Source organism: Oncorhynchus nerka, linkage group LG1, assembly GCF_034236695.1.
Source record: "Oncorhynchus nerka isolate Pitt River linkage group LG1, Oner_Uvic_2.0, whole genome shotgun sequence".
Taxonomy (NCBI): domain Eukaryota; kingdom Metazoa; phylum Chordata; class Actinopteri; order Salmoniformes; family Salmonidae; genus Oncorhynchus; species Oncorhynchus nerka.
Window position 1 is genome coordinate 40,366,697 of NC_088396.1, and position 20,156 is coordinate 40,386,852.

The 20,156-nt window shown below is 42.2% G+C and overlaps 2 protein-coding genes and 1 pseudogene across 2 annotated transcripts; 1 reads left to right on the plus strand and 2 right to left on the minus strand.

Annotated features, from left to right (window-relative positions):
* Positions 1–9,176: 9,176 nt before the first annotated feature.
* On the minus strand, positions 9,177–10,554 carry LOC115116612 (gamma-crystallin M2-like; annotated as a pseudogene).
* A 5,142-nt stretch (positions 10,555–15,696) lies between these two features.
* Positions 15,697–17,763, plus strand: LOC115116606 (gamma-crystallin M3-like). Its single transcript, XM_065016830.1, has 4 exons — positions 15,697–15,712; positions 15,947–16,006; positions 16,294–16,532; positions 17,243–17,763. The coding sequence occupies exons 1-4, from the start codon at positions 15,697–15,699 to the stop codon at positions 17,486–17,488; spliced, it is 561 nt and encodes a 186-aa protein (XP_064872902.1). The 3' UTR covers positions 17,489–17,763.
* Positions 17,764–18,846: 1,083 nt separating this feature from the next.
* LOC115116603 (gamma-crystallin M3-like) lies at positions 18,847–19,724 on the minus strand. The gene is made up of 3 exons (XM_029645098.2): positions 19,638–19,724; positions 19,273–19,521; positions 18,847–19,170 (listed from the first exon to the last, which is right to left on the minus strand). Exons 1-3 carry the CDS (start codon positions 19,650–19,652, stop codon positions 18,889–18,891), a joined length of 546 nt encoding a protein of 181 aa, XP_029500958.1. The 5' UTR covers positions 19,653–19,724; the 3' UTR covers positions 18,847–18,888.
* Between the last annotated feature and the right edge of the window lie 432 nt (positions 19,725–20,156).

Genomic DNA, 20,156 nt, shown 5'->3' on the forward strand with positions numbered 1-20,156 from the left:
CTAAATCACTCAACCACTGCAACTCCAACTTCCGGGATGCCTACAAGGCCCTCCCCCGCCCTCCCTTCAGTAAATCTGATCACGACTCCATCTTGCTCCTCCCTTCCTATAGGCAGAAACTCAAAAAGGATTTACCCGTGCTAAGGACTATTCAACGCTGGTCTGACCAATCTGAATCCACGCTTCAAGATTGTTTTGATCATGCGGACTGGGATATGTTCCGGGAAGCATCCGAGAATAACATTGTGACTATTAAAACCTATCTTAACCAGAAACCATGGATAGCTGGCAGCATTCACGCAAAACTGAAACCGCAAACCAATATTGCAGAATACAAACAGTGTAGCTATTCCTTCTGTAAGCCGTCAACATTGTTTTAGAGAATTTTGCAGTATGTCCAACCGGCCTCACAACCACAGACGTGTATGGCGTCGTGTGGGTGAGCGGTTTGTTGATGTCAACATCGCGAACAGAGTGCCCCATGGCGGCGGTGGGATTATGGTATGGGCAGGCATAAACTACAGACAACGAACACAATTGCATTTTATCGATGGCAATTTGAACACACAGAGATACAGTGACGAAATCCTGAGGCCCATTGTCGTGCCATTCATCTGGCTGTTTTCACCTCATGTTTCACCATGATAATGCACAGCCCCATGTCGCAAGAATCTGTACACAATTCCTGGAAGCTGAAAATGTCCCAGTTCTTCCATGGCCTGCATACTCGCCAGACAAATCACCCATTGAGCATGTTTGGGATGCTCTGAATCGACGTGTACGGCAGCGTGCTACAGTTCCCGCCATTGAAGAGGAGTAGGACAACATTCCACAGGCCACAATCAACAGCCTGATCAACTCTATGCGAAGGAGATGGTAGCGCTGCATGAGGCAAATGGTGGTGACACCAGATACTGACTGGTTTTCTGATTCACGCCATACTTTTTCTTTAAGGTATCTGTGACCATCAGATGCAAATCTGTATTTCCTGTCATGTGAAATCCATAGATTAGGGTCTAATTAATATATTTAAATTGACTGGTTAACTTTCGTGAACTGTAACTCAGTAAAATCTTTGAAATTGTTGCAAGTTGCCTTCATATTTTTGTTCAGTGTATATCTGAGCCTTTATCATTCCACATCGTCTTTGGTCCCCACGTCTACATGACATACTGTACTTTTCTGATGACCCGACAGGAACCTATACAGTCGTTGAAGCCCATCCAGTGCTGGCAGTCTACTGCCCGAGATGGCATAGCAGTTCAGACGTCTTTTGTCCTCGTCTTGTCGTGTCGTGTATATATATATATTTACAACTTTTTTCACATACATTTTATTTTTATTTTCCATCAACTCATCTTCAATACACCCTCCTGCAACCTGCCTCACCAATTGATATGTATAAATACGTATTATTTACCTCAAATCTGCAATCCTCCAAGAAGCTAGCCAGAAACTCCAAGAAGCTAGCCAGAAGCTAGCCAGGAGCTAATCAGAAGCTAGTTAGCTTCTTTACTGGCAACTCGTTAGTATTTAGCTAACCACGGTTTGTGGTCATCAGCTATCCTTTAACTCGAAAATCTATCGCCAGTTTTGTACGGCGCAGCGCGGCTCGGAACGGAACATACCGGACCGATTTTTCTCTCCATGTCCCTGGATTTCAACTGCTCTCTGGACATTCACTCCCGGATCTCACAGCTAGCTGGCTGCTATCCGTGTGTCTATCTGCCTTCGTCGATTCCGGAGCAAACATCAATTACTCCGGAGCTAGCCAGCTCCGTCAATCACTCCTGAGCTCCGTCAATCACTCCTGGGCTGCAGTCACCTATCCGGACCCGTTTTACTGCCTACGCGGAGCCCCACCGGGCCTTCACAACTGGACTGCCGACGTTATCTACCCGAAGGAGATCCGGCTGGCTCCTCCGTCGCGACGTTACCTGAATGCCCATCTGCGGCCTGCTAACCGTTAGCTGTCATACCGGCTGCTCTCAGAATAGACAATCGGACAATTTATTTATTTTTATTATTATTATGTTTCTTCTTGGGCCTCTATAAATATATCTATTGTTTTTATTTTTTTTGTTGTTGTGTGATTTGGACTAATCCCCTCTACAACACGGAACTCCACTAATCTACTGACGGAACGCAAGAGGTGGCTAACAACAGACCTCCATCCTATGCTAGCTTGCTACCGATGTCCTGGCTAGCTGTCTAAATCGCCGTGACCCCCAAACCAACCTCTCCACTCCCTGGACCCTTTTGATCACTCGACTAAGGATGCCTCTCCTTAATGTCAATATGTCTTGTCCATTGCTGTTCTGGTTAGTGTTTATTGGCTTATTTCACTGTAGAGCCTCTAGTCCTGCTCACTATACCTTATCCAACTTATTAGTTCCACCACCCACACATGCAATGACATCTCCTGGTTTCAATGATGTTTCTAGAGACAATATATCTCTCTTCATCACTCAATACCTAGGTTTACCTCCACTGTATTCACATCCTACCATACCTTTGTCTGTACATTATACCTTGATGCTATTTTATCGCCCCCAGAAACCTCCTTTTACTCTCTGTTCCAGACGTTCTAGACAACCAATTCTTATTGCTTTTAGCCGTACCCTTATTCTTCTCCTCCTATGTTCCTCTGGCGATGTAGAGGTGAATCCAGGCCCTGCAGTGCCTAGCTCCACTCCTATTCCCCAGGCGCTCTCTTTTGATGACTTCTGTAACCGTAATAGCCTTGGTTTCATGCATGTTAACATTAGAAGCCTCCTCCCTAAGTTTGTTCTTTTCACTGCTTTAGCACACTCTGCCAACCCGGATGTTCTAGCTGTGTCTGAATCCTGGCTTAGGAAGACCACCAAAATTCAGAAATTTTAATTCCAAACTACAACATTTTCAGACAAGATAGAACTGCCAAAGGGGGCGGTGTTGCAATCTACTGCAAAGATAGCCTGCAGAGTTCTGTCCTACTATCCAGGTCTGTACCCAAACAATTTGAACATCTACTTTTAAAAATCCACCTCTCTAAAAACAAGTCTCTCACCGTTGCCGCCTGCTATAGACCACCCTCTGCCCCCAGCTGTGCTCTGGACACCATATGTGAACTGATTGCCCCCCATCTATCTTCAGAGCTCGTGCTGCTAGGCGACCTAAACTGGAACATGCTTAACACCCCAGCCATCCTACAATCTAAACTTGATGCCCTCAATCTCACACAAATGATCAATGAACCTACCAGGTACCCCCAAAGCCTTAAACACGGGCACCCTCATAGATATCATCCTAACCAACTTCCCCTCTAAATACACCTCTGCTGTCTTCAACCAAGATCTCAGCGATCACTGCCTCATTGCCTGCATCCGTAATGGGTCAGCGGTCAAACGACCTCCACTCATCACTGTAAAACGCTCCCTGAAACACTTCAGCGAGCAGGCCTTTCTAATCGACCTGGCCGGGGTGTCCTGGAAGGATATTGATCTCATCCCGTCAGTAGAGGATGCCTGGATATTTTTTTAAATGCCTTCCTAACAATCTTAAATAAACATGCCCCATTCAAGAAAATTAGAACCAGGAACAGATATAGCCCTTGGTTCTCCCCAGACCTGACTGCCCTTAACCAACACAAAAACATCCTATGGCGTTCTGCATTAGCATCGAACAGCCCCGTGATATGCAGCTGTTCAGGGAAGCTAGAAACCGTTATACACAGGCAGTTAGAAAAGCCAAGGCTAGCTTTTTCAAGCAGAAATTTGCTTCCTGCAACACTAACTCAAAAAGTTCTGGGACACTGTAAAGTCCATGGAGAATAAGAACACCTCCTCCCAGCTGCCCACTGCACTGAAGATAGGAAACACTGTCACCACTGATAAATCCACCATAATTGAGAATTTCAATAAGCATTTTTCTACGGCTGGCCATGCTTTCCACCTGGCAACTCCTACCCCGGTCAACAGCACTGCACCCCCAACAGCAACTCGCCCAAGCCTTCCCCATTTCTCCTTCTCCCAAATCCATTCAGCTGAAGTTCTGAAAGAGCTGAAAAATCTGGACCCCTACAAATCAGCCGGGCTAGACAATCTGGACCCTTTCTTTCTAAAATTATCTGCCGAAATTGTTGCCACCCCTATTACTAGCCTGTTCAACCTCTCTTTCGTGTCATCTGAGATTCCCAAAGATTGGAAAGCAGCTGCGGTCATCCCCCTCTTCAAAGGGGGGACACTCTTGACCCAAACTGTTACAGACCTATATCTATCCTACCATGCCTTTCTAAGGTCTTCGAAAGCCAAGTCAACAAACAGATTACCGACCATTTCGAATCTCACCATACCTTCTCTGCTATGCAATCTGGTTTCAGAGCTGGTCATGGGTGCACCTCAGCCACGCTCAAGGTCCTAAACGATATCTTAACCGCCATCGATAAGAAACATTACTGTGCAGCCGTATTCATTGATCTGGCCAAGGCTTTCGACTCTGTCAACCACCGCATCCTCATCGGCAGACTCGACAGCCTTGGTTTCTCAAATGATTGCCTCGCCTGGTTCACCAACTACTTCTCTGATAGAGTTCAGTGTGTCAAATCGGAGGGTCTGCTCTCCGGACCTCTGGCAGTCTCTATGGGGGTGCCACAGGGTTCAATTCTTGGACCGACTCTCTTCTCTGTATACATCAATGAGGTCGCTCTTGCTGCTGGTGAGTCTCTGATCCACCTCTACGCAGACGACACCATTCTGTATACTTCCGGCCCTTCTTTGGACACTGTGTTAACAACCCTCCAGGCAAGCTTCAATGCCATACAACTCTCCTTCCGTGGCCTCCAATTGCTCTTAAATACAAGTAAAACTAAATGCATGCTCTTCAACCGATCGCTACCTGCACCTACCTGCCTGTCCAACATCACTACTCTGGACGGCTCTGACTTAGAATACGTGGACAACTACAAATACTTAGGTGTCTGGTTAGACTGTAAACTCTCCTTCCAGACCCATATCAAACATCTCCAATCCAAAGTTAAATCTAGAATTGGCTTCCTATTTCGCAACAAAGCATCCTTCACTCATGCTGCCAAACATACCCTTGTAAAATTGACCATCCTACCAATCCTCGACTTTGGCGATGTCATTTACAAAATAGCCTCCAATACCCTACTCAACAAATTGGATGCAGTCTATCACAGTGCAATCCGTTTTGTCACCAAATCCCCATATACTACCCACCATTGCGACCTGTACGCTCTCGTTGGCTGGCCCTCGCTTCATACTCGTCGCCAAACCCACTGGCTCCATGTCATCTACAAGACCCTGCTAGGTAAAGTCCCCCTTATCTCAGCTCGCTGGTCACCATAGCATCTCCCACCTGTAGCACACGCTCCAGCAGGTATATCTCTCTAGTCACCCCCAAAACCAATTCTTTCTTTGGCCGCCTCTCCTTCCAGTTCTCTGCTGCCAATGACTGGAACGAACTACAAAAATCTCTTAAATTGGAAACACTTATCTCCCTCACTAGCTTTAAGCACCAACTGTCAGAGCATCTTACAGATTACTGCACCTGTACATAGCCCACCTATAATTTAGCCCAAACAACTACCTCTTTCCCAACTGTATTTAATTTATTTATTTATTTTGCTCCTTTGCACCCCATTATTTTTATTTCTACTTTGCACATTCTTCCATTGCAAAACTACCATTCCAGTGTTTTACTTGCTATATTGTATTTACTTTGCCACCATGGCCTTTTTTGCCTTTACCTCCCTTCTCACCTAATTTGCTCACATTGTATATAGACTTGTTTTTTTTTACTGTATTATTGACTGTATGTTTGTTTTACTCCATGTGTAACTCTGTGTCGTTGTATGTGTCGAACTGCTTTGCTTTATCTTGGCCAGGTCGCAATTGTAAATGAGAACTTGTTCTCAACTTGCTTACCTGGTTAAATAAAGGTGAAATAAAAAAAATAAAAAAAGTCTGCATACCCCCCTGATAGCCCATGTAGTCGCAGCGCTCATAGAGGACCCATCAGCCGCCCTCCACCTGGCAAGAGTTTCATCAAGCAAAAAAGCCATGCAGGTCAGCGGAGTCTCCTTTGGATTCGACCGCCCCTGAAAGTTTCTGTCTTCTGTTGGAGGAGAAAAGACAGTTCTGTCACAATTCTGAATTCAGAATTCCAGAACTATGGAACTATGGACGTAGAAGTATGGAACTATGGAATTAGTACTATGGAACAGGTACTTATTCATTACAGGAATCTTCACCAGAACACATCTCACCTTAATTCCTTCAGAGTTCAGAACACCAGGCGTAGTGACAACATTAAGGCTCAGGGTATGCAGGTATCCTTTTTATACATGTTAGAGACACTAACACCAAGCACATGATTAGCACCAAACTAATCAGATATTTCAATCAGCTATTCAAATATTTATGTAGGCTCTACGCATTGTTCAAAAGCACTGAATCACACAATAGCAGGTGGAAAGTGCCAAACCTCAGTCATTTAATGTGGGATCAAACCAATCTAGGGCCATCAAGGCCAGCTGGAGATAAACATGGATCGTATAAATCTAATGAGTAACACTGTTTTAACTCATGAAAAGCCATGTCATGATGCATTTAGTCCAGGATTTATTAACAGGCTCTTAAAAGGCTGTCTTTATCTAATGCACAACAAACTAAATGTTACAAACGGTACTTCTCTGTTAAAGTACAGGATTTTTCTGCATAGAAAAGTATTGGACGGGTCGCCTAAGTTAGTATACTGTATATAAATAAATATGAATGGTAAAAGGTCTTCATTGTACACTTAAACAACAAAAAACAGTTATACAGTATATAGAAAAGATAATAGACCAATATATGTTTTAATATGATCATCTTTGAGAACTTATAATTATAAAAACTAGACAGTCACAGAGAATTTAAAATTCCCAAAATGATCCATTCAGGAGTATTTTTTTCCATGGCATGGGGCCCCCATTGATTTTGTTAGAATGTTTGAGTCACTCCGAGAGCATAAGAACTTTAAAATAGCTAAATGTTATCTATGCGGCCAAGAGGAGAGCCTCTAAACCGTTCGGTTGGCGACCACGCTAATGGCCAAGCCCACTGCCACACCCCGCCGCACCCACCACCTAAGCCCCATTTTGATCCAGAAGAAAACCCTGACAGTATCCCCTAATTTAGATAATCCTTTACATTTACATTGAAATTACTATTAAAACGTGAAAAAATGTAAAATTTTAAGAAAACTTTACAGTTAGGCCAGTCAAACCAAAGCAACTGTGTTTAAAGTATTTGCAGAAAAGCCCACCAGCACAACGCCAAGACAGATTTCTAACAACTTTAGTAAGGCGATCCAGTTCTATGATTCTGATTGTAGCTAGCTTTAGCTATTGGTTAAGTTATTCCTTTTATTTGCACTGATTTACAAAATTGTTATAGACAGATCCAGGATCAACACAGCTTAATGACGATCCAGGATCAACACAGCTTAATGACGATCCAGGATCAACACAGCTTAATGACGATCCAGGATCAACACAGCTTAATGACGATCCAGGATCAACACAGCTTAATGACGATCCAGGATCAACACAGCTTAATGACGATCCAGGAGTGAACTTGTTTCACAGTCAGAACATTGGAATATGATCCTGGATAAAGCAGTAATATTTACTGTAGTTCATCACATTTAACATGCCAACTGTCACAGGAACTTATGTATACATCCATCATAAATTACGTTGTATTATAAATTCCGTGTTTCTTGACTTGAATATTAGATGTGGTGTGTGTTTGTTCAGATACATAATGGAAACACTTGAATAAATGAGGGGGAAAAAGTATATTGAAAGCAGGTGCTTTCATGAAAGTGTGTTCCTGATGGTGTTCTTAGGCTTGCAAGCCACCCCTTTTTTCCTCCAAACATAACGATGGTCATTATGGCCAAAAAGTTATATTTTTGTTTCATCAGACCAGAGGACATTTCTCCAGAAAGTATGATCTTTGTACCCATGTGCAGTTGCAAACCGTAGTCTTGAGTTTTTTATGGCGGTTTTGGAGTAGTGGCTTCTTACTTGCTGAGTGGCCATTCAGGATATGTCGATACAGGACTCGTTTTACTGTGGATATAGATACTTTTGTACCTGTTTCCTCCAGCATCTTCACAAGGTCCTTTGCTGTTGTTCTGGGATTGATTTGCACTTTTCGCACCCAAGTACGTTAATCTCTAAGAGACAGAACGCGTCTCCTTCCTGAGCGGTATGACGGCTGCGTGGTCCCATGGTGTTTATACTTGCGTATTATTGTTTGTACAGATGAACGTGGTAACTTCAGGCATTTGAAAATTGTTCCCAAGGATGAACCAGACTTGTGGAGGTCTACAATTTATTTTCTGAGGTCTGATTTCTTTTGATTTTCCCATGTTGTCAAGCAACGAGGCACTGAGTTTGAAGGTTGGCCTTGAAATACATCCATAGGTACACCTCCAATTGACTCAAATGATGTCAATTAGCCTATCAGAAGCTTCTAAAGCCATGACACAATTTTCTGGAATTTTCCAAGCTGTTTAAAGGCACAGTCAACTTAGTGTATGTAAACTTCTGACCCACTGGAATTGTGAGAGTGAATTATAAGTGAAAAAATCTGTCTGTGAACAATTGTTGGAAAAATTACTTGTGTCATGCACAAAGTAGATGTCCTAACCGACTTGCCAAAACTAGTTTGTTAACAAGAAATTTGTGGAGTGGTTGAAAAACGAGTTTTATTAACTCCAACCTAAGTGTATGTAAACTTCCCACTTCAACTGTATAAAAATGCTGGTCAGGCCATTATTTTTGCAAGTATCTTGGCTACCATGGCTATGGCCCTATAGGATGACAATGCCTCCATCCACAGGGCACGATTGGTCACTGAATGGTTTGAAGAGCATGAAAATGATGTGAACAATACGACATGGCCATCTCAGTCACCAGATCTCAACCCATATTAACACTTATTCTAGAGCTGCGCCTGAGACAGCGTTTTTCACCACCATTAACAAAACACCAAATTATAGAATTTATTGTGGAAAAATGGTGTTGCATTCCTCCAACAGAGTTGCAGACACTTGTAGAATATATTCCAAGGTGCATTAAAGCTTTTCTTGTTCGTGGTGGCCCAACACCCTATTAAGACACTTTATGTTGGTGTTTCCTTTATTTTGGGCTCTAGAACTAAAACACTAGGGGTCTTAAGGTTCCAGAACTCTGTGATCCTGTGGAGGGAGCCCACGACAGGGGAGGTGGCGCCCCAGTCTGTGAAGTTACGGTACTCTCCGTGCTCCAGGAAGTACTGCTGACCCCTGTAGTTGGGCAGCTCATAGAAGACCCAGGCACCATCCATCACTACAGCAGAGTGGAATTCACAGAAGTTGAAGGCTTCGTGGACCGATGGGCAGCCTGTCATAGAACCTGATCCTGCAAAATAAATACAACCAAAAATACATAAATGCCAGTATCCCTAATTATTAATATAAAAGTAATCACTTTAATTATTTAAATTGCCATCACTCTGTATGTTCTTAACAATATTAGGCCTTTGGAATGCCTCTTTAAATGGGTTTCTTGGCTGTTGTCCTGGTTTCCTTCAACAATTGATGTGCATGGGCCTGGACGTGAGGGAAACTGCTGCCAAAACATGAGCCTTTTATCTCTCCTTATTGTCTGTTGGCTTTTGACTGATCATTGCCTGGTTGGTGCACCCTGGGGCATTCCATTCACTGCCCTGCATCCAAATCTGGTCAGACACTTTTTTAACATCCTAATTGCCAAAACCTAAATATACAAGTGTAATATAAATTACAAGTTTATGATGTCTCTCTGATATAAAATGTAGAACATTTTAAGATCTGGGAAAGATCTGTCAAAAAGCAAAACATGCTGGAAATATAGTAAATCAAGAAACAGCACAGATGATCAACTTCTTGCCTCAAGTCGTCAGTATCTATCTACTGACACACATCCGATCCATCAGTGCCATCTTCAAACTTAACGATAGAGTTAGTAGGCTTACAGTTTGTAGCCTACGTTTGGTAGGAAGGCTTACATTTTTAATAGAGCGACAGGATCTGATGTTGTCATTGAAGCCCATCTACTGCTGGTGGTCAGGGTACTCTCCAGGGGTCAGCACGTACTGGTAGCCTCCGTAGTTGGGGCGCTGGTACAGCACCCAGCAGCCGCTCTCCACCCTGATGGAGTTACAGCGGCTGAAGTAGGAGTGCAGGTCTGGGCAGTCACTGTTGCACTCATAACTATGACCTTGGAAATTCTTATCCTCAAAGAATACGATCTGGAAGAGCGAGAGAGAAAGAGAAAAGCCTGGTAAGATACAAGCCATACGTTTCATTCAGTATGTCTTCCAATCTAGGGCTGTCACGATTGCTCTTCTGGCGAAGCTGCAATACTGCAATACATACAATGCTGCTTGAAGTTACAGAAGTTACAAAAATCTAATGTGAACTTTTTTGTAAAATTTTAAGTGTATTCTATAATCCAAAGGCTCTTCTTACCTTTCCCATTGTTTGTATTGTTATTGTTCACCTCCCACTGACCAGCAGCACTGCCGAGGTTTATATCCAAATGTTTGTATTGTTATTGATCCTCCCACTGACCAGCAGCACTGCCGAGGTTTATATCCAAATGTTTGTATTGTTATTGTTCACCTCCCACTGACCAGCAGCACTGCCGAGGTTTATATCCAAATGTTTGTATTGTTATTGATTCACCCAGCAGCACTCCCAAATGTTTGTATTGTTATTGTTCACCTCCCACTGACCAGCAGCACTGCCGAGGTTTATATCCAAATGTTTGTATTGTTATTGATCACTCCCACTGACCAGCAGCACTGCCGAGGTTTATATCCAAATGTTAATTGTCTTAGTTAAATAAAGGTTAAAAAAAAATATATATATATATGATATTGTAACAGACACAGCATCTCAAGGGGAAAAGGGAATCAGATGGCCCAAAAACATCAGGCAAGCAGTAATAATTCTATGACGGAACAAGGCAAGAATGACTAGGAGAAAGATAGCCTAACTAATATAGAGGTACACACATATTTCACACGCTCAAACCAATCAGGGATCTTCGGAATGAGAAGACAATATTGAATTTACTTGAAAATTCTGTTGTAATCTCAGGTCGAGGTCCGAATGGCTCCTTTCATTCACAAAGGAAAACTGTCCCTGTTCAATAATCTATGGTTAATATTTGATCTTCGTCCACTGAGATTGAGACTAAGTCAATCTCAAGGCGATATCAAAGGACTATTGAAACGGAAGATAGGCAGCAATGCTTTAGCCCAAAGTTCTATGTGTGCTACAGAGGTCATCCAGGAGGGAGTCCCCTGTGGGGACCGGGACAGTTTCTGAAGGACATGAATAATGTCCTTCACAGTATTTTATCATTTTCCAGGGCTAGTTCCTTTGTTATTAAATGGTGGCCATTTGATGGTTGTCAGTAATCTGATTTTGAAAAGGAGGAAGATGAGGAAGAATGGTTCCCTCTCAACTGGGTGTCTTCCTAGTGAAGCCATGGAAAAAGAATGGTGATCTTCCTCCCCCATGAAGCAGTGTCTCCTTATTTGAAGGTTGTTTGTCCTTCTCCATCTTGGTGTCGACTGTAGATTGGGAGAAGGAGGTGTCCTTCCTAATCAGTGGCGCGGCATGAAGTCGCTACAACTCTAACGACTGAACTTTCATCCCAATATTAGTTACCGAGTCATCATTTAGTAGTAATTGATGTGTTCCTTTTGTGACTTTCACTGTGCTCTTAATTTACAGTAGATACAGAGGAATGAGCATGCCAATGGATTGTTAACAAAACTGCCTGAAATTATTGATGACACAGCATGAACTCCGAACCAAAGCAAGGATATTTTCTCAGGTTGCAAGTGTGACCACTATGACGACTTAGTTTCTTCAATCTTTCAATGAATGTCTCACTCGGATTGTGAAATAGTATTGACATATTTCCAGAATGACAAAGGAACTCCTCTGTGAGCTCTGTGCAGAGTAGAGAGTTCCTGGATGACTATATAGGTTCTTTGTGACTCTGTTCTATAACAAAACGATGTGAAAAATGTGATTTAGAAATACACTGCTCAAAAAAATTAAGGGAACACTTAAACAACACAATGTAACTCCAAGTCAATCACACTTCTGTGAAATCAAACTGTCCACTTAGGAAGCAACACTGAATGACAATAAATTTCACATGCTGTTGTGCAAATGGAATAGACAACAGGTGGAAATTATAGGCAATTAGCAAGACACCCCCAATAAAAGAGTGGTTCTACAGGTGGTGACCACAGACCACTTCTCAGTTCCTATGCTTCCTGGCTGATGTTTTGGTCACTTTTGAATGCTGGCGGTGCTTTCACTCTAGTGGTAGCATGAGACGGAGTCTACAACCCACACATGTGGCTCAGGTAGTGCAGCTCATCCAGGATGGGACATCAATGCGAGCTGTGGCAAGAAGGTTTGCTGTGTCTGTCAGCGTAGTGTCCAGAGCATGGAGGCGCTAACAGGAGACAGGCCAGTACATCAGGAGACGTGGAGGAGGCCGTAGGAGGGCAACAACCCAGCAGCAGGACCGCTACTTCCGCCTTTGTGCAAGGAGGAGCAGGAGGAGCACTGCCAGAGCCCTGCAAAATGACCTCCAGCAGGCCACAAATGTGCATGTGTCTGCTCAAACGGGCAGAAACAGACTCCATGAGGGTGGTATGAGGGCCCGACGTCCACAGGTGGGGGTTGTGCTTACAGCCCAACACCGTGCAGGACGTTTGGCATTTGCCAGAGAACACCAAGATTGGCAAATTCGCCACTGGCGCCCTGTGCTCTTCACAGATGAAAGCAGGTTCACACTGAGCACATGTGACAGATGTTACAGAGTCTGGAGACGCCATGGAGAACGTTCTGCTGCCTGCAACATCCTCCAGCATGACCGGTTTGGCGGTGGGTCAGTCATGGTGTGAGGTGGCATTTCTTTGGGGGGGGCGCACAGCGCTCCATGTGCTCGCCAGAGGTAGCCTGACTGCCATTAGGTACCGAGATGAGATCCTCAGACCCCTTGTGAGACCATATGCTGGTGCGGTTGGCCCTGGGTTGAGTGTGACTCCAAATCCAGACCTCCATGGGTTGATAAATTTGATTTCCATTGATAATTTTTGTGTGATTTTGTTGTCAGCACATTCAACTATGTAAAGAAAAAAAAGTATTTAATAAGAATATTTCATTCATTCTTATCTAGGATGTGTTATTTTAGTGTTCCCTTTATTTTTTTGAGGAGTGTATTAACTCTGAATCTAGGACTGTATTAGTCCGTTGTTTGTTTAGAAATACTCAATGTATAGCTTCAACATGTTTAAAACGGTCATGTCGATCTCATGGACTTTCTCTTTTAGTTATACTGTAGATCTGTCATTCAAATTGAAAGCAAGTCTAAGAAGCGGTAGATCTGTTCTATGTGCACTATTTCTATACTTCCCGGTTTAGATGGTACAATGATTCTCTACACTATACTTGCTTGTTTTGTCACATAAAATGAAGTTAAGCGAACTACTAGAATTTCAGCAACCAGGAAATGGCGGAGCGGTTTATGCATAGAGCACCTTTAATTTTTTGAACCACTGTTGGCATTTTGAAGCATGCCCTTGATTAAAGCCACAAACATTGACATTGTATGGGGGATGGGGCTGGGGCTTGGGAAATGTAACCACAGAGCTATGGATGCCAGGGTTGACTGTCCATGAGATTGAAATGATAGGTTTGAATGTTTACAAATACTCACATGACAACACAAACATAAACAATGGAGTAAAACAAACTTCTATTTTTTATTAAGACATTTGCATTATGTCAGTTCCCACATACAGTGCCTTGCAAAAGTATTCGGCCCCTTGAACTTTGCGACCTTTTGCCACATTTCAGGCTTCAAACATAAAGATATAAAACTGTATTTTTTTGTGAAGAATCAACAAGTGGGACACAATCATGAAGTGGAACGACATTTATTGGATATTTCAAACTTTTTTAACAAATCAAAAACTGAGAAATTGGGCGTGCAAAATTATTCAGCCCCCTTAAGTTAATACTTTGTAGCGCCACCTTTTGCTGCGATTACAGCTGTAAGTCGCTTGGGGTATGTCTCTATCAGTTTTGCACATCGAGAGACTGAAATTTTTTCCCATTCCTCCTTGCAAAACAGCTCGAGCTCAGTGAGGTTGGATGGAGAGCATTTGTGAACAGCAGTTTTCAGTTCTTTCCATAGATTCTCGATTGGATTCAGGTCTGGACTTTGACTTGGCCATTCTAACACCTGGATATGTTTATTTTTGAACCATTCCATTGTAGATTTTGCTTTATGTTTTGGATCATTGTCTTGTTGGAAGACAAATCTTCGTCCCAGTGTCAGGTCTTTTGCAGACTCCATCAGGTTTTCTTCCAGAATGGTCCTGTATTTGGCTCCATCCATCTTCCCATCAATTTTAACCATCTTCCATGTCCCTGCTGAAGAAAAGCAGGCCCAAACCGTGATGCTGCCACCACCATGTTTCACAGTGGGGATGGTGTGTTCAGGGTGATGAGCTGTGTTGCTTTTACGCCAAACATAACGTTTTGTATTGTTGCCAAAAAGTTCCATTTTGGTTTCATCTGACCAGAGCACCTTCTTCCACATGTTTGGTGTGTCTCCCAGGTGGCTTGTGGCAAACTTTAAATGACACTTTTTATGGATATCTTTAAGAAATGGCTTTCTTCTTGCCACTCTTTCATAAAGGCCAGATTTGTGCAATATACGACTGATTGTTGTCCTATGGACAGAGTCTCCCACCTCAGCTGTAGATCTCTGCAGTTCATCCAGAGTGATCATGGGCCTCTTGGCTGCATCTCTGATCAGTCTTCTCCTTGTATGAGCTGAAAGTTTAGAGGGACGGCCAGGTCTTGGTAGATTTGCAGTGGTCTGATACTCCTTCCATTTCAATATTATCGCTTGCACAGTGCTCCTTGGGATGTTTAAAGCTTGGGAAATCTTTTTGTATCCAAATCCGGCTTTAAACTTCTTCACAACAGTATCTCGGACCTGCCTGGTGTGTTCCTTGTTCTTCATGATGCTCTCTGCGCTTTTAACGGACATCTGAGACTATCACAGTGCAGGTGCATTAATACGGAGACTTGATTACACACAGGTGGATTGTATTTATCATCATTAGTCATTTAGGTCAACATTGGATCATTCAGAGATCCTCACTGAACTTCTGGAGAGAGTTTGCTGCACTGAAAGTAAAGGGGCTGAATAATTTTGCACGCCCAATTTTTCAGTTTTTGATTTGTTAAAAAAGTTTGAAATATCCAATAAATGTCGTTCCACTTCATGATTGTGTCCCACTTGTTGTTGATTCTTCACAAAAAATACAGTTTTATATCTTTATGTTTGAAGCCTGAAATGTGGCAAAAGGTCGCAAAGTTCAAGGGGGCCGAATACTTTCGCAAGGCACTGTATTTAGGTGACTTATTGTGGGAAATGGGACTGACATTTGTATTTCTCTTGAGAAAGAGAACAATTGATTCAGTATAATATTGGCAGTTCAATGTTTAAACTCACTTTCCTGAAATGTGCTGATTATTATCATGATAAAAAACAGCATTTTGTGTTTTTGTATGGCACTCCTAGACGGTAGACTAATAAAAGGTAGACTCCTAAAAGGTTTACTCCTAAACGGTAAGAAATGGTCTCTGTTCTCTACATTCCTGTTTCCTCCGTGGGTCTTCAGCTGGTCCTCAGTGCCATGGGCACTCCTTTATGGTATGTCCCGATAGTACAAAAAAATGTTATGACGATTGCAGACCTGCTTATTCATCAGGTTCCAGAAAATGTGAATAACAAAACCCCATTGCTGTCCGTATAAAGCCCCCTCGCAGCTCCAGGTCGTTGGACAGAAACCCACAAACAACATCAAACATGGGCATGGTATGTACAGATCAGCCAAATGTGGGTCAACCTGTCAGTCCTCTAACGCAACACAGTCATATTCATCTGGGATTCAACTAAAGGAACAGCAGACAGCTTGAAATGGGATCAAGATAAACAAAGATGGTTAATTAGATCATTACATATAGCAGGGTGACTGAGTCTTTTCAGGCATGATGAAAGCAACAGCTTAGTGTCACAAATCCTGTGTATTAGTAACAAAACTTCACAGAACTTCAGCAAACAACTTTAGAAAGTGAATTGAACGTTTGTGTGGTCTCTTTTAGATCATTTCTACGAGGACAGGAACTTCCAAGGCCGCTCTTATGAGACCAACCAGGACTGCCCTGACATTTCCTCCTACATGTCTCGCTGCCAGTCCTGCAGGGTGGAGAGCGGCTGCTTCATGGCCTACAAGCGCCCCAACTTCATGGGAAACCAGTTCTTCCTGAGGAGGGAAGAGTACTCAGACTACATGCATATGGGAATGAGTGACTCGGTCCTCTCCTGCCGTATGATCCCTCAGGTAGGAGAAAGTCTCAGTGATCCATATAACTCAATACAATATCTCTGGGGATATTTTATCATCTGTGTATTTCTACTTTAAACTAGCTTGATTTGATGTGATTTATTAGGTTCCCCATTAGCCGATGCCAACGACGACAGCTAGTCTTACTGGGGTCCGACATATAGCGAAAAATACATTACAGACAAAAGACTTTACAATTGACATACTGTAACTGTAATTTCCTATGTATATTGGTTTGGCTTGCTTGTGTTGTTTTATAAACTAATGTGATTTTCTTCTGGGAAATCGCGATCTCCAAACGCCTCTAATTCATGTTACAATAGATGCTGTAAGGAGCTATTGATGTCTACACAGATACAGTTGAATATGACGGAACATTTAAAATCAACGCTATGTGGTAATAATATGAAACCTTAATAATACACAAGTCTTAATTCATCTAGGTTCCAAACGGGATTTAACATGACAAACTTAATTTTCCCTACACTTTAGCAGAGAGCAACACTTACTAAGAGCAACTCGGTTTAAGTTCCTTGTCTAGGTGCACATTGGCAGATTTTTCACCTAGTCGGTGCTAGGATGCAAAACCAGTGACTTTCTGGTTACTGGCCCAACACTCTTAATCGCTAGGCTACCTGGCACACTTTAATTGGAATTACAGATGTAAAGGAGTGGTGATTATGAGCATGATTTATTTTGCACAACAGCACAGAGGATCCTTTAGGATGAGAGTCTACGAGAAGGAGAACTTCAGAGGTCAGATGCACGAGATGATGGATGATTGTGAGTCCTTCCAGGAGCGTTACCGCATGGCCAACTGCGAGTCTACCCAGGTCATGGAGGGACAATGGCTGATGTACGAGCAGCCCCACTTCAGAGGCAGAATGATTTACATGAGGCCCGGAGAGTACAGAAACCTCAGGGAGATGGATCATGGAATCCTGTTAGGGTAGCCTAGTGGTTAGAGCGTTGGACTAGTAACCGGAAGGTTGCAAGTTCGAACCCCCGTGCTGACAAGGTACATATCTGTCATTCTGCCCCTGAATAGGCAGTTAACCCGCTGTTCCTAGGCTGTCATTGAAAATAAGAATTTGTTCTTAACTGACTTGCCTAGTTAAATAAAGGTAAATGAATAAATACATATTTTAATTTGTAGCCCTTTTCAATTGTGAAACACGTAGTGGAAATGCAATAAAATACCATCTAAGAACATTTTTGTATCTGCCCATCTTTATTGTAAATTATTGTGGTTTTTGTTGTATTTTCTGATTTATTTAGAATTTAATGACTTTGGTTGTTCCTCTCAAAATACAAGCGAAAATAATTTGTCCACTTGGCTGTAGTTGATTCCCCAAGACAAACCGTGGGTATTTAGTTCCCTTACTGAGATACTTAATCGATATGTTTTGTCAGCATTAAAAGTCCATTTATTTATTTAAAAAAATTTGGGTTGCTTCAGATGTGCTATAAAATCTAAAATCACATTTTAAGTGAAATATAACATAATGACGTGACTTATCAATAACATTTAAATACCATTTCAATCACATTCAGATTATGTATCACTGTTTGAATAAGCATTGGATCAAAACAAAATGACCAAATAGCATGAAAAGTTATGAAAGACCATTTCAAATACAGTTGTATTACTTATGGATAAATTAGATTTTCTGGCAGCACAGCTCTTTAGAGTAGAAAAAATACCAATGCAAATGTTGTAGCTACTATAAAATAGGTGTATTCGTTTTTTTGTTTTGATTTTTACTCAGATCATTGGACTATGCACTTAGGCTTCAAGAAACAAACGGAAATATGTTTTGTTTTCAAGGCTTAGCTTACATTGAACAATAAGCGTCCATAAACTAAACCTTGCGGAACACCGAAAGTTGAATTTGGTGTTCTGCAAGGTTCAGTGCTTGGATCCTTACTATTCTCTCCATATATGCCATCCCTTTGAAATAACCCGTAAACAATGAATGCTATTTCATTGCTATGCAGATGAAAGACAAATCTACTTGTCAATACAATCAGAGGATACATTAAAGACAAAGTATTTTCAGCACAAGCCACAGCCAGTGATTTGATTGGGCTTTAGGTATACAGTTATCTTTTTTTTATGATGCCCTCTGCAATGCTATATATTTGATAGCAATGGTGCTTGGCCCTCTTAATTGATGCTTTTAGGTATTTTCTCATTTTCACAGATAGAATAAATGTTGTATACCATGTCATATCATATATTATACAATGTAAGTTATATTTCAGAATGAAGAGGAGGTATGTGATGATCAAGTAAGACAAATACTGTACATAGTGTTTTTGCATTTATTTGAACAATTGACAATCAGATGATTTAGCATATGTCGGTGATACGCCTCATGCTCATGAACCTCATGCCCTTGGCCCCCATGCCCATATCCTTGAAGCTCCTGTACTCTCCAGGCCTCATGTACATCATCCTGCCTCTGAAGTGGGGCTGCTCAAACATCAGCCAGTGGCCATCCATAACCTGGGCAGACTGGCAGTCAGACATGCGGTAACGATCCTGGATGGAGTCACAGTCATCCATCAGCTCCATGCTCTGACCTCCAAAGTTCTCCTTCTCGTAGATCTTCATTTTATAGGACCCTCTGTGCTGTTGGTGGAGAATTTTTTTATTTTTTTATTAATTCCAAAGTATAACAGTTTTAGAAGCCTACTTTGTCATTTCAAGGAAGAAATACTATTTCTTCCGTACCATGGGGATCATACGGCTGGACCTGATGCAGTCGCTCTGGCTCATGCCCATCAGGCGCTGGTTGTCGGGGTACTCTCCTCTTCTGACCAGCATCTGGTGTCCCATGAAGTTGGGGCGCTCGTAGACCATAAAGCAGCCGCTCTCAACCCTGCAGGAGTTGCACCTGCTCAGGTAGGAGGACATGTCGGGGCAGTCCTGGCTGGCCTCATAGGAACGACCCTGGAAGTTCTTGTCCTCGTAGAAGGTGATCTGTAGAAAAGTTTTTAGAATGCTATACAACACCTATGCAGAATTAAGGTGCAGACACACATCAAAAGCAGTCATTTAGTTAGAATGATATGAACATTTATTTAAATGCCACCTACCCTGCCCATGGTCATGGTGGCTGTTGGTTGTTTAAACTTGACTGTAAATGCTTGTGCCACCCTTGCCCTTTTATACTTTGTTAGATGCCCACAGCATATGTAACCACATTGTGTTCAATTCCTGAGTCATCACCATGTAATCTACTGTAAACTAAAGCAGGTTCAATATGATTGGTTTTAGTAGTGTTTGCATAATATTTTAAAGAGTTAGTATACCGTAGTAAATTAAACATGTAAATGTCTTGCCTATGTCTTTGATGATCATGGAACGTTAACTATGATTCCTAACTCTAAACAATTCGTACATCACCTAGAAGTAGAGATGGAGGTTGGCACACTGCCAACTGTGCCAACTGAGCAAAGCAAAAAGCCGCTTCACTGGAACACCGAGTATTGGTCTGCCCCTATTTTTGCTATGTTGCAGGAAATAACTCTGTGATACCTGGGGTTGCAGTCTCATGACACCTGTTGCTAAAGTTTTCCATTTTTGGCCACAGAAAGTGCACGCAATTGTGATTA